This window comes from Rousettus aegyptiacus, unplaced genomic scaffold, assembly GCF_014176215.1.
Source record: "Rousettus aegyptiacus isolate mRouAeg1 unplaced genomic scaffold, mRouAeg1.p scaffold_m13_p_5, whole genome shotgun sequence".
NCBI lineage: Eukaryota > Metazoa > Chordata > Mammalia > Chiroptera > Pteropodidae > Rousettus > Rousettus aegyptiacus.
The window spans coordinates 45,717,257-45,732,735 of record NW_023416308.1 but is presented as its reverse complement, the minus strand read 5'-3'; the positions used below and the strand labels follow the sequence as shown (position 1 = coordinate 45,732,735).

General features: G+C 34.5%; 1 protein-coding gene across 1 annotated transcript in view; it reads left to right on the top strand.

Annotated features, from left to right (window-relative positions):
* The window catches only part of DLAT (dihydrolipoamide S-acetyltransferase), a 28,453-nt gene extending 14,019 nt beyond the window's left edge, over positions 1-14,434 (top strand). Inside the window, exons 8-14 of the mRNA XM_016149027.2 lie at positions 3,441-3,508; positions 4,310-4,405; positions 4,743-4,850; positions 8,337-8,452; positions 11,504-11,666; positions 12,225-12,361; positions 12,954-14,434. Of these exons, the coding sequence (XP_016004513.2) occupies positions 3,441-3,508; positions 4,310-4,405; positions 4,743-4,850; positions 8,337-8,452; positions 11,504-11,666; positions 12,225-12,361; positions 12,954-13,083 (818 nt within the window). The 3' untranslated portion in view covers positions 13,084-14,434. The remainder of the gene's footprint in view (positions 1-3,440; positions 3,509-4,309; positions 4,406-4,742; positions 4,851-8,336; positions 8,453-11,503; positions 11,667-12,224; positions 12,362-12,953) is intronic.
* Positions 14,435-15,479: the final 1,045 nt, after the last annotated feature.

Below are 15,479 nucleotides of genomic sequence, written 5' to 3'. Positions count from 1 at the left end.
AAAAGGATGAAAATATGGAGATAAGATAGCATTGTGGACAACTCATTCAAGAAGCTTTGCTATGAAGTGAAGCATAGAAATAGAGATATAGCTTTGGGAAGACATGGGCTCAAGAGAGGTCTTTTGAAAATGAGTGATACTAGAATGGGTCTAGTATAGAGTTTCTCAACAGTAGCACTGCTGACATTTTTGAACAGATAATTGTTTGGTGGGGGCGGGGTGGGGAGGGAATGTCCTGTTCATTGTAGGTTGTTTAGCAGTATCCTTGATGTCAACCCACTACATGGTAGTAGCCTCTTCCACTTATGGCATCCAAAAATCTCTTTGAACATTGCCGCATGTTCAGCAATAATCTGGCACCAACTATCCTGACACTACAGTGTGGCGGTTGTGGCAGGGGCAGGGCAAAATTATCCTGGTTGAGAACCAGTCTAATAGAAATCCATAAATTGATGATACAGAAAGGGAGAAAGGGCAAGGTACAAAGTTTTGAGACTAAGAGGTTATGGGATTGGTAAGAATTAGGGACATTTTGTATATTTTTATAAGAAAAGATATTATGGGGCAGATTTATAGGTTTGATGGTGGAGGATGAGTAGAGTACCTCTCTGGTTGCTATCATTTGATCAATAAGATATGAAGTGAGGGAATGGGTGTGGGGAGGTCTGAGGTTAGAGAGATTGTGAAGTAGTGTTCTCAGAGGCTGGGAAAGTGAACTGAAGGGAAACAATTTAATTTCCTGATAGTTTTGTGTGTCTCTCTTAGGTTTGGGGCTCTGAATTTATAGAACTGTCAGTCAGCTAGATGTGTACTTTCTGCCTTGCTAGCAACACTAACCTGCTCTGGTGCTGATTTTGAGATGGCAAACGTTTTAGAGTTTGACCAGAGAGTGATTACAACAATGATTCAAAGAGTATAAGCTTGTAAGGAGAAAATGAGGACAAGAGAGAGATAATGGATAATGAGAACAGAGGGGTCTGGAGTGAAGGTCTTGCTGACATTGAAGAAATTTTACACTAGGGGGAGTGAGTGGTTTAGAATAAGTGAGCTGAGAGGATCAGTAATTGCGTATTGTTTTCTGACACTAGCTGTGTTTTTTTCTATACCAACACTGAGTTCTCCAATACCAACTGAGTATTCATTCAACAATTCAATCCTATTCTGATGCCAGCTATCCAGAGTTAGCATCAGACTCCGTAGGATTAGGGGCTCAGTCCCATGAGACTGCCCCCACCTTTGATCCTTTGATGTCAGTTGCAAGTCCTGGGGACCTCCCATACTTCTGACTTATTGTCTGTAAATCAAGAGTTCCTAAGACCCCCCCCCCCTTTTCTGGTTCAGTAATTTAGTTCGATAATTTAGAATGATTTGCAGAACTCAAGAAAGCACTTTACTTACTATTACCAGTTTATTGTAAAGGATACAACTCACGAATGGTCAGATAGAAGAGGTGCATACGACAAGGTATGGGTTCTAGGAAGTGGGTGCAGAGTTTTCATGCCCTCTCTGGGAGCATCACCCTCCTAGCACATCAGTGTATTCATCAACCCAGAAACTCCAAATCCCGTTATTCAAGAGTTTTTTATTTTTATAGGGGTTTCAATAAGAAGGTATGATTGATTAAATCATTGGCCATTGGTTGTGGACTCTATCTTCTGTTCCCCTTCCCTCCCTGGATGGACATACTAGCAAATATGACTAAAATATAATCATTTGGAGAGAAACCTTTAAATTCTAGATCCTAATGTTCAGAGTTTAATTTGTCTCAAAACTACCCATATTATGTTTTATATTTCTTTGATGCAAAGTACTTTCATATCACTATCTTATTTAAATATTTAAAAATTTTTTCTCAGTTACATGTGACATACAATATTATTAGTTTCAGGAATGCAACTTAGCGACTAGTTATATAACTTAGAAAGTGATCACCCTGATAAGTCTAGTACTCACCTGACACCATACATAGTTATTACAAAATTACTAACTGTATTCCCATGCTGTACTTTACATCCCCGTGACTGTTTTTATTACTGGCAATTTCATCACTATCCCATTTTATCCTCAGCATTCCTATGAGCAAGGGCTGGTATTATAATCTCTATCCAACGGATGTGACTGAAGACCAGATGAGATTAAGTAACTAGAGTTATCTATCTAATTTATATTTGACAACAACCCTACATTTTTAACTCCAATCTAGTATTCTTCCCTTTATGCCATATTGCTTTATGATGCCCTAGTGTTCCTTCTTAGGGAGATAGGCAAAAGAATTTTAAAGATTTCAACTAACTCCTAATAAGAAATTCTTGTGGGTGGCTGAAGGTTAACATAAGGCGGGTGGTACTGCAGCTTTCCTCCTTTTGAGGGGTTGCGGTGTCCAAATCAGCCTTGGTTGTAAGGGGAGGTTATATAAAGGAGGGGAATCTAATAGGGGTGCTTGCTACTAACTCTGTTCTAGAGCTCCTGGTGAGAATAAACACAATCCTAGCCAACTCAGTTTTCATAATGAAGGAAAGGAGTTGGGATGAACTGCATACAACGAGAATCCTTTTAAAAGTCTGCTTTGGGGGAAGATGAATCAATTTGACCAATTTTTTTCTAGAAGTGAGCCAGTGTAAAAGGTATTTTAATAATTAAATTCTGAATCTCCATAGAATTAAGGTTCAATATTATCTACTTGGGTCTAAAGTTAAACCTAAGAGGTTGTGGATGGGAGGAGGAAGGAAATTGAAAATAAAATTAAACCTATTCAGAGAACTTCGAAGGTTTTTCCTCCTGTGTGACATTGTACTTATTTCCTTCAGAGTTTCTAGCACAGGCTAGTTTAGAGCTTTGGCTACTGTGAGAAAGCTGTGAAAACTGGAGACCATATAAGAGAGGAATGATTACAAAGATGAGATCATTATAATTGAGAGTTATTAATGCTATTTTGGGTGAAAAAATTGTTTTGCCTGATTTATCTAAAACAGTTGTTATCTCTGTCGACTCTGAACAAAGGGAATTCTTTATGGCCAAATGAGTCCAGAACCCAAATGAGATGTATTTGAGGGTTCAGAAAGGGTTTTTTTGAGCTAATCTGGAGGAGGCACCTAGTCTTCCTTTTGGAGATAAAAACATTACTCAGGATTATCCTTATGCTGGCATTTCTTGATTTAAACATAAAGATGAAAAAATAAAGTACAACTTAATGAGAGAAAACTTTAAAAGAATACTTGCTATAGTTGAACTGCTACAGATCAAGCAAGAGTATTCTGTGTACGTTAAACTTAATAACTGACAAAAGCTAATATTTTTAGGAAGAACTTCAGGGGGCAGGATTAAGGCAACGATTCCTTTCGAAGATCTTTGTTAGGAACTTGCACTTCAGGATCACAGTGAAGATCTTGAGGAACCAGCAATAGACTCTCATCTATGTGATTTTTATGTATCTGTTCTAGGGACGGGACCAGAAGGCAGAATCATCAAGAAGGACATTGACTCTTTTGTGCCTACTAAAGCTGCTCCTGTGAGTTACATTTGGCTTTTTTCCCCAGGTTGTCCCTGCAAAGTGCTTTGTCCCTTTCGTACATTATTTATGAATGAAATAGCTGAACCAGAACTGTGTATTCTTGTGTCTAATTTCACTGACTGTCCATATATAGATATGAATTGATGTCATTCACCTATAAATTTTTTTTCGAGTAGTGATACTAAATTTTTTTAGTATCATTAAAAATAATGCATCCTCGCCTTTTCTTTCAGGCCCTATTTTTAAAATCATGCTTACAAGTTGGTTAATTAGGGTTTGAGTTTTATTTGGTTAATTAGCCCACATGGGGATTAAAATCACATAGCCAATCTCTGTTTGATTGGGTAAAGTGCTAAGATAATCAGCTAAAAGTAAGGAAAAGGATTTAGTTATTTAGATGTTTGCTTTCAAATGAAAGATTTTCATTGTTTTTTTCTTAACATTGTTCAGGAAAATGAATTATTTGTTTATATTTATCTCTTGATCCTTTCAAGTTAAGAATGCTTCAATTGCTTTTCTTGAAGATAATTTTGCAAAAACAAAATTATTTTGACAAAAATTGTCATTGAATTAAGAAAAATGACACTTAAAACGTGATTTCAGAATTCTAAATATAAAAATTAAAACAAACCCTTAATCCAAATCTGAGTCCCTTTTGCTCTCTTTTGATAGAAATAGCTATTTTTTTGTGAGCCTTTTAATTTGTCATCTGTAAAAGAGTCACTAGTAGTTAACTGTTCCTATTTGCTTATGAGATTGAGCTGCAGTTACTAAGCGCTTTTTTTTACCTTCTCATAGGCTCCAGGAGCTGCTGCTGTGCCCGCCCCGGGTCCAGGAGTGGCACCAGTTCCTACAGGTGTTTTCACAGATATCCCAATCAGCAACATTCGTCGAGTAAGAGTATTACCATAAGTCTGGAACTAAAGCTATTGAGGGCATCTTTATTGCATCTATAGTTTGAAACACTAATAGAGACTGTTTTTTTGTAGGAAATTTTAGATGGTTATTTTAAAAGAAGTTTGATCAGTTAAATACTTGGGATAAACAAATACTGTGTTCTGATTAAATACTATTAGAAGGGGCTAAGGTATGGTGCAGTCCTCTGTCTTCCAAAACTAATAATGCTTAAAGCAAGCATTTTCAGGGAGTGGGGTAAAGGGAGCAAACAGGGCTCTGAATTAGGTCTTATCTCAATTCAAGATAAGTGCCATTTGAATCTCTTTGATTTCAGGTTATTGCACAGCGGTTAATGCAATCTAAGCAAACCATACCTCATTATTACCTTTCTGTCGATGTAAATGTAGGAGAAGTTTTGTTGGTACGGAAGGAACTTAATAAGGTAAGAGGTCTGAAAATTCCAACTCTGTAAATACTAAAAATCTTGTTTTCCCCCACTAAACATTGACATTTTCCCCCATTTTTTTGTAACAGTATGCCAGTTGATTATGAAAAATGGGTATCATCTTAATTTTAACTTGCAAAGAATATTCTGGTGAATTTTTATTTTCTAATCCTTAATTAAAGCCTATCATTTAAAGTCAACTTTACCATGGATCCATTTTAGCCTAGCAAAATCACTATGATTCTATGAGACTACTTCAGTCTTTTGATGGGTAAGAAGTAGTATGTTTACTTTGTGTTTATAGTTAAGTGCCAAGCATCTACATAGTGTTTAGCCTAAGGCACTTTTGGAAACACAATTTAAGACGTAATCTTTCTCCATGAGTTTATAATGTCATTGAGGAGATAATGCGTGTGAAAAAGAGAGGATGCAATTTTTATTAAAACATAAATATTTGTAGATCAGTCTTGTTATGGTAATGCCTTCATCTGCTAGATTACATTATATAGGTTAAGTGTTACAGGAGTTCAGAGAAAGGAGAGCAGTGAAAGTAGTTGGGGAGTTCAGTGGTGCAGGAAAACTTGGTTGATCTATGGAGCATAGGAAGCATTTGGGTTGACAAAAGAGTTAAAGTTTCTTCTCGTGATGGAATATCATACAGTTAAAGTGCTTTAAAAAATGGAAGTAAGTGTAGTATATGGCAGATAGGTTACCTTTTCTAGAGTGTAAACACAGTTGTTGGTTTAGGGAAGACCTCGATTTATAAGCAGAAGAATTTGGACTTGACTTAAACATTAAGTAAAAATAAATAAATAAATAAATAAATGATATGATGACAGCGATGTTTTCAGAAAAGTTGGTTTAATGGATATATACTGACATACCTTAATGGTAGATACTATTTTTGCTTGTCATATAAACATGGAATGATGGTGATAAGGGTCTGGATTAGAGGGTTTTGTTAAGGATGGAGTAGGAGAGAGGGATATGAAAGATGTTTTAAAGGAGGTGAAAAGTAAAAGCCAGACTCCCTAGAGTGGCATACAGGGCCTTACACAGGCTATCTTATAACGTCTCTGGCTTCCTCTTCTACTACTTTCCTACTCACTCTGCTGCAGACACAGTGGTTGCCTTGCTATTCTTCAGTACTCTACCTATATATTCCTACTTAGGCGCTTTGCACTTGCTGTTCCTTCTGCATGGAATACTCTTCTTATAGTATCCACCTTGCTTCCTCTTTCATCTCTTTGATTTGACTTCTCTGGTTTTCTCTGATCACTTTATTCTAAAGTTAAAGGAAGAATGAGGTGAGTTCTCTCTTTAGCTCTTTTTCCCTGCTTTATTTTTCTCCTTAGCACTTAACACTAACATACTATATATTTCACTTATTTATTATGTATCCATCCCCTTTAGGCTATAAGCTCCCTGAAAGTAAAATTTTTACCCATTTTTTTTCACTGCTTTATTTCCAGGGCTTTAGAGTTACATGCTCAGCAGAGTAGGCTCTCATGTATTAGATGCATGAATGAATGGATGAAGCAATGAAGCATCACCACAGTTTTGTAACTGGCTATAAGGGTTAAAGATGATGGCGTATTTCAAAATATTAAAGCAATTTTTAAATAAATTTATTTGGAAATTAAACATAAAAGTATGTTCAATATATTATCTTATTCAATTCTTTTAGTCTATTCAGATATAATTAAGTAGCATACCATTCACCCATTTAAAGTTTAAAATTCAGTGGATTTTAGTATATTCTGAGTTGTACAACCGTCACTACAATAAATTTTAGAAGATTTTCATCATCCCAAAATGAAACCACATACCCCTGCCCCAAGCCTCCCGTCCTCCCCAAGTCTTAGGCAAACACTTAATCTCCTTTATGTCTTATAGATGTGCCTATTCTGGATATTCCTTATGGTATAGGGATTTCATTGAATCTGTAGATCAACTTGGGCAATATTGCCATCTTAACAGTATTAAGCGTTCTACTCAATGAACATGGAATGTCTTTCCATTTATTTAGTTTAATTCCGTTCAACAATTTTTAGAGTATATACAGTATAGTATAGTTATTGCACTTTAGTTAAATTTATTCCTAGGTGTTTTACTCTTTTAATAGTATTGTAAATTTTATTTTCAGATTGTCCATGGCTACAGTTAGTTGGCTTTTGTATATTGATCTTGTTTCCTGCAAGCTTGTTTTTTAGTGTGTTTCTTAGAATTTTCTCTATACAAAGTCATGTCATTTGCAAATAGAGATAATTTTGCTTTTTCCTCTCCAGTCTGGATGCCTTTTATTTCCTTTTATTGCCTAACTTCTCTGGCTTGTGCACCTAGTACAGTCTTAAAATAGAAGTGACAAGAGTGGATGCCCTTATCTTATTCTTGATCTTAGGGGGAAGTGAGTCTTTCACCACTGAAGTATGATAATTGTGGAGTATTCATAGATCTATTTTATCTAGTTTGTTAAATGTTTTTATTATGAAGGAGTGCTGAATTTTGTCAAATGCTTTTTCTGTGTATTGAGATGATGTGGTTTTTGTCCTATATTCTATTTTTACATTAATTGATTTGTAGATGTTAAAGAAACCTTGCATTCCTGGCACAAATCCTATTTGGTCATGGTGAATAATCCTTTTCATATATTACTGGACTTGGTTTGCTAGTTTATTTTTGTTTGTTTTTTTGAGGATTTTTGCTTCTATATTAAGAGATGTTGATCTGTAGTATTTTGTGTTTTTTTTTTTTTTCTTTTTTTATTGCAATATATCTGTCTGGTTTTGGTATCAGGCTAATACTAGCCTCATAAAATGAGTGAAGAAGTATTCCCTTCTTTACTGTTTTTTTTTGGAAGGGTTTGTGAAGAATTGATATTAATTTATTAAATGTTTGGTATAATTCAACCAGCGAAGCCATCTGGGTCTAGACTTTATATGTGGGTAGTTTTTAAATTATCAGTTCTATCTCTTTAGTAATCATAGATTTATTCAGAGGTTCTATTCATTTTTATTTAGCTTTGGTAGTTTGTTTCTAGTTTGTCCATTTCATCTAGGAGTTTGTCCATTTCATCTAGGTTACCTAATGTGTTGCATGTGGTTGTTCATGTAAGGTGGATAGTAGTGTCCCTTAATTCATTTCTGTTTCCAGTAATTTGAGTCTTATTTTTCTTTAGTGGTCTAGGTAAGCATTTGTTGTTTTGTTGATCTTTTTAAAGAACTAGCATTTGGTTTTGTTGATATAAATGAAAATGAAGCTATAACATATAATATATGAGATGCAGCTAAAGCAGTGCTTAGCAGGAAACTTAGAGCTGTGAAGGCCTACATTACAAAAGATGAAAGAACTAACTTTTGGTTTCATTTCATCCTTTTAACTTCAGGACAATTGTATATTCCCTTCCATCTGCTTTCTCAAGGTTATATAGTTCATCTTCGGGAAGAGAATTTAAGAAACTACAATGGTTTCTTGTTTTTGCAGATGTTAGAAGGGAAAAGCAAAATTTCCGTCAATGACTTCATCATAAAAGCTTCAGCTTTGGCATGTTTAAAAGTTCCTGAAGCAAATTCTTCTTGGCTGGACACAGTTATAAGACAGTAAGTATAACAGTGATGGGAAAGGTGTATACCCATCAGCAGTTTTTTTGTGTTACCTAATATATAACTAGGAATATAGGGGGTAAGAGAAATGGATTACAAATGGATGAGTTTCCTAAGCAAAACAATTTGAAAACAACATAAAACTACTTGTGAGATAAAGTGCTAAATTTACTTAGTACTAAGACTACAAATTCTTTGAATTGAGGAAAGGGAGATAAGTGTAGATATGTATAGTTAAGTTGATAACAACTCTTAAAAAGGTTTGAAATGGTTTTTGTTCACCAATTAGTTCTGCTGAACTTTATGGAGTACAAAATGAAAACAAACTAAAAATAGTATTTGTTAATATTTCGGTGGCATGTGAATTGCTCAGTGTCTTTCACATGTTGTCTCATTTAATCCTTATGACCACCTTATGAAGTAGATCATTACACTACTATTTTCTAGATAAAGAAATTGAGGCTTAGTGAGGTAAATAACTTTCCCTGAGTTAATATGTTAGTAAATAGCAGAACTGTGATTGGAACCAGGATTCTGACTTCTTAGCCTAGGCTTTTTTTTTTTTTTTTTTTATTGCATAGGCTCTCTTATATCATTATTATTATTAATTTTTATTAAAACAAAATAATAGTATATGTATTAGCATGTTGCTCCATGGCTTACAGTGAGCTACTCAACCTTTAATCTCACATCCACTTCCAAGAAGCAAACACAACTTTTAAACTATTATTTCTTCAGGTATGTATCTTCGTATTTCTAAATAACATTTTGTTGTTAGCTTTTATGTATTTTTTCATTCCTTTCACTTTATCATCTGATTCTCTATTAAAGAAGGTTAAGACTTAACTTTGTTGTATTCTCCATGTATATGCACACAGACACATACACCCCATCATCTTACCAAATTGATTATAGCACAAATTTTGGATAAATCATTATTCAGTGATAATATTCTATGGAAATGTTGTTTATGACTAAGACATATAGTACACTATGAATACTAACCTAATGTTAATGATTGCCTGAGAGAGGGCTAGTTTCCTATGTACTCATGATGAATTCTTTCTCAAACTTCCCAAGAGAACTAAACCATTTTTTTGGTCTTGTCAAACACGTCAGGTAATCCTTGGTCACCCCACTCTTGGAGAACATCTGAGAGACTTACTATTCTTTATATACTGTATTAATTCCTACGGCTGCCATCACAAATTACTACAAAATTGATGGCTTAAAACAAAAATTTATTCTCTCATAATTCTAAAGGCCAGACATCCGAAATCAGACGTGGCTAGAGCTTTGCGCCCTCCACAGGCTCTAGGGTAGAATCTTTTGTTTTTTTCAGTTGTGGTGGCTGCAGTCATTACTTGGCTTGTGGCTGCATAACTTCAACTTCTGCTTCCCTCTTCACATGTCTTCCATGTTTGTCTTTTCTATCTCTTACAAGGATATTTGGTATTGGAATTTGGCCCCACCCAGGTAATCCAGGATGATATGATCTCAAGATCCTAATTAGACCTGCAAGGATCTTTTTACCGAAGAGGGTCACATTGATAAATTTCAGGATTCAGATATAGACATACCTTTTAGAAGGTTGTTATGAACATTTGCATGTAATTGTGTTGACATGTGTTTTCAGTTCTCTTCAGTAGATTCCTTAGAGTGGAATTGCTGGATTATAGGATAAATTTCTGTTTAACCTTTTAAGACTATCTGAAGCAAACACTACTTAGATCAAAGGATCAAGCTAGCAGGGCAAGTTCTATGACTTGTTCATTAATTCTTACCATTTGCCCTTCATTTACTTGTTCATACAGCCATTCAACAAATATTTATTGAACTTGTACTGTTTGCTAGATTCAATGGTAAACAAGATAGGAAACACCATTCCTACTGTCATAGGAAGAAGATTATAGACCAATATTGTAATAACAGAATACTTTAAGAAAGCAGTATTTGTTGTGTGATACTTTGGCAAGACCCAGCTGTGGCAGCTAAGGGTCTCACAGGGTCCCTTTCTTTGCAAATGGCAGACGCTTGCCGCCTTTAGCCTAGACACATTGCAGGATCCTGTAATCTTCTAAAGTTTGTGCCTAGAAAGAGCTTGAATTTTCCTTCACGTGACATCATAACTTTTTCTAGATTGCAGAATACTTTATCAGGGGTACCTTATATAAATGTCCAAGGAGACTGTGGATATAATTCAGGAGTTTTGGAACTTGGATGGAAGAAAAAGAATCGATCTTTCTACTAACCTGTAACTGAACTTTAGTGTTTCTTCCTGTTAAAAATGTAGAGAATAAATCAAAGAGGTACTAATAGTACTTACGCTAGTGACCAGTAAAAATCAGTTATTTTCATATCACATTATAGTTGTTGCAGGTATCTTAAAATACTGTTTTGCATACCACTACTTTACCATTATTAGACCTGCTGCAAGATCTCGTTAATGAGTTAATAGCACATACATCACAATTTTGTTTTTTAAATAATATAACTGAATTTCAGTATAGTTTTTAGTTTTTGTTTTTTTGGTGATCTGAGTATTTTCCATGTTAAAAAATACATATTCTGAGAAGGGACTTAAATGCAAAGATGCAATGGCATAGAAAAAATTAGGAATCTTATGTTCTGAGGTACCACCACCCCATATCCTGAGCATTCCTGTTTCTCCCACAGTGCGGTCCTGTCCTTTCACTCTTCCTTAAATCTGCTTAAGCTCTGCTTGCAGACTCAATTCAAACCAATTGACTTTGTCTAAAAATCCAAGGAGTTCTTTTTGTTTAATTCTCACTCAATACTGAGCCCTTTTTTTCCTACACCCATGTGTTAGTCAAGGCAGATGGGAGGAAAGTTAAAGAGTGCATATGAAACCAACTTACTGATTCATTTCTCAGTCATATTTTAAACCAGGAAAGCTATCTCTCCATAGCTGAACAGTGGTATAAACTGAAGTAGATACCAATATTCTTGCTTAACCTGACACATAAGCTCTTAATAAATAATACTGATGATGATTGAGGTTACCTTTCCTTTTTTCTTTTTCAATAGAAATCATGTTGTTGATATCAGTGTTGCAGTCAGTACTCCTGCAGGACTCATCACACCTATTGTATTTAATGCACATATAAAAGGACTGGAAACCATTGCTAATGATGTTATTTCTCTAGCAACCAAAGCACGAGAAGGTAAACTACAACCACACGAATTCCAGGTAAGACCTTATTTATTTACCTTTTGAATGTTGAGAATTACATTTTTAAGTTTGGCATTATGCTTTTCTTGTTATTTTCCACCTTTCAGTTCAGCCTTTTATTTTCACTGACACAGATCCACAAAATAAAGAAGAATTGAGTAACCTATCGAAAGATGAAAATAAGATGTTTTCTAACTAGTGTACAAAGCCACACAACTGACTTTTGTTCATATTGTAATGGTTGTATATTTTCAATAAAGGGTATTGCATTCAGGCCTCTTTTTTTCCTTTCAAATCTTTAATGATGTATAATTAGCAAATAAGTATTGTATATTATTTAAGTTCTAACTTGATGTTTTGATTTTTATATACACTGAAATTATCACAGTCAAGCTAATTAACATGTCTGTTACTTCATATATTTCCATTTTCCTTCTGTTTTTTTTTTTTTTTTTTTTTTATGGTAGTTCAGAGGCCTTTCTTAAAGTAAAAGATTATCTTAAGGTCTTTTCATTTGTCATTTTTTATGATTTTTGTTGACAACAGTTAATGTCTATTAATGTTTTTTTTCTCTAGGGTGGCACTTTTACAATCTCCAATTTAGGAATGTTTGGAGTTAAAAACTTCTCTGCTATTATTAACCCACCTCAAGCATGTATCTTGGCAATTGGTGCTTCAGAGGATAGACTAGTTCCAGCAGATGATGAAAAAGGGTAAGAGTCAAAATGGAGAGGGAATTATAAGGTCATTTTCATTACATTATACCTGTTTTTGAGTCTCCTCAGTTTTATAATTGTTGGCATGGCATATTAGAGCTTCAGGTAGAGTCAGATGTAAGTATAGAATGAAGTTTCTCAGGGCAGCAACTCTTTATTTTAGTAAATGTTAATCTTCTTTGCGATGGGAAGCCTTATTTACTCTGGGTCAGGGGTCACCACACTTTTTCTTAAATAGCCAGATAGTAAATATTTTAGGCTTTCTGGGTTATATGGTCTCTCTTGCAGATACTCTGCCATTGTACTGTGAGGGCAGCCATAGGCACTATCTATATGAATTCCAGAAACCTGCATTTGGTGGAATGTGGCCTGTGGGCTATAGTTTGCTGATCCATGCTTCAGATGGCTGTTTGGTCTGTTTCTTCAAGCTATTGTTTTGGGCTAGAAATATACAGGACATGAGAAGTAGGTGGAAAATAATATTAACCTGTTTGGGATTATAGGGTAGAAGTTGGCATTTGGGTTGGTTACTGGCTAAAATCCAGTGATTGCTCTCAGAATAACTAATACAGTTTTTATCTTTTTCTAGATTTGCTGTGGCTAGCATGATGTCAGTTACACTCAGTTGTGATCATCGGGTTGTGGATGGAGCAGTTGGAGCTCAGTGGCTTGCTGAGTTTAGAAAGTACCTTGAAAAACCTATCAGCATGTTGTTATAGTTAACCCAAGAATTTCTGGACTCTCCCAGGTCACAGTGGTTGATTTTTTTCCAAGATATAAATATGTTATTAAACAGGTGGTTCTTTTTATTTCAAAGCTAACCAGTTATTTTTGGGTCTGTCCATGTAAGTTATTTGTAATGGTTATTACTGAATTTTTAAAATTCCAGTTATACCCAAATATTGTGCACATTTAATTAAACACCAGATTTTAAGGTGTGTACCCCTAGTCAGGGGACATGTGGCCTAGCCCTGTGGTGATAAGTACTTCCAGATAGAATTATGGTTCCCCATTGAGTTAGTTAGGTACATAAAAGTAACCTGGATGAAACCTTGAGGTTCTGAAACTTAATTGCCTGAAATGTTTTGCTTAGATTTGAGGGAAAGAGAAGTGAGGCAAATTAGTTCTCTTGGAGAAAGGGTTTTAATTGAAGCTTGATTTTGGAATTTAACCCTATACATTTATCTGTTACATGATCTTGCTTTATAATGGATCAGAGAACTTCAAGGAAAATAAGTGAAATTTTAAAATTTAAAAGTCAGCATTTTCTTAAGACATTTTCAATCAACTTTGTTTATTTTTCTATGAACCCCAAAATGGTTGTTATCCCCTCTTGAGATGAGATATAAATATAAACCAGTTACTTGGTTTAAATGAGATTTTGTGTGGGTATTTATTTAAACAACTCAAATGTATAATTCTGAGAGCAGAATTCTATAATTACCTTCAAATAAAAGAATATGCTTATAGAATTTAACAGAAAAGCTGTAAAAGTAGAATTTTTCCTCCAGTATGAACTGGTGGTTACTTGCAAATGAACTTAATTACCATTATTTACTACTCAAATAACTTTGGAAAACTATGCCAAGTAACTATGAAATAAGTGTACATATGTAAAGTATAGATTCTGATATGTGCCAAAGTCTATATATCACCAAGTCCTGTCTGAAAAGAAGAAGGGGAGAGATACACAGTGAACAGTTTCGAGTACCAAAAGATGACCAAAAGTGGCCACTTCCACTTGGATAAAGTAAAAAATGTTAAATGTGTACAAAAAAGGCGTTCTGTATTTTTCTACGCCATGGTTGTCTCATGTAAAATAAGAAGGTCCTAAAATCCTACTGGAGAGAAAAAAATTATTTAGGTTGCTTACTCCCTTATCAGCCTAAATATTTTTTTTCCATTTTGTTATGATTTGCCTTTCTTCTGGGGGAGAAGGAGCTGATACTCAAGGTAATAAAAATGAATTGGGAACATTATCATAATTCCAGACTTTCTATTGAATCGATGTTTTAATATTTGGAATTGTTTATGGCTATTTAAAATAAATCTGACTAGTAGTTCCTTGTATATATATGTGGAGTTATGTCCTGATTTTAGGTCTTTGTTGAATTTATTTTTAAATGTTCATTATTTATGTGGTGCACAAGTGACACTCCATATATTCCCTTGCTGTATTATTATGAAAACAAGTCAGTACAGTAATTAATAATTATAACTTGAAGATTATGCAGAATGAACAAGCTTATGACAAGGGACCATCATCAGTATGAGCCACATCTGGTTCAAATACATGAAATTTCAAAGATAATTAATTCTTTGCTAATTAATGCTTATGGCTCTTTTGTTCCCTTGAAAGAAAAATAAAAAGTTGCCTTCTAATAAAAATTGTTCTGAGTTAAAAATTAATCTGACCATAATCTAAATCTGGATTCAGTCTATTTCTCTTACCAGAACTCAAAGAATAAAAGTTAAAAGTAGTGGTTTTGGTTCAAATTAGATTGTTTAAACATGAAACTATCTGTTTTCAATGTGTCTGGTCTGATTTTTGATCTGTTGGTAATTAATTTTCACATTAAATGATTTAAGACCAAGGACAGCTATATATGTGTAAACTCTTAGTATAGATATATTTTGAGTTTATAGAATTGGTAAAATAAGAACTTTAGAAGGATATAATCTAATACTTTAAGCACAAGGAGTTATTGGAGCACCTCATGTTGGGATGTGGCACATAGCAAGGTGAAACTGTGGTCTGGCTCTTTGGTATTTTATTCCAGTCCTGAGATTTGTGAATGTAGTTATGGTAGCACAAGGCATGGTCAACAAGAGTTGCTGGTGAAAGCAAGTGATGATAGGAATGTGTTGCAAGGACTACTTATTACCTAGTAATGCACACAAAAAAATACTGATTATTGATCTAAAACCAAGTTTATAGAAAAATCTGGTCTCTAAATCAAGAATAATTAATGTCCATCTCAACTAATTTCCAGTTTTGAGGATAAAAGATCTTGACAGGATTCAAACTTAAATAAACTACTCTGCAGTTCATTATTAGTTAATGCTCTTCCTGGGCAGTTTTGCTTTAGGGAGGGGGAGATGATGTTTTTATAAA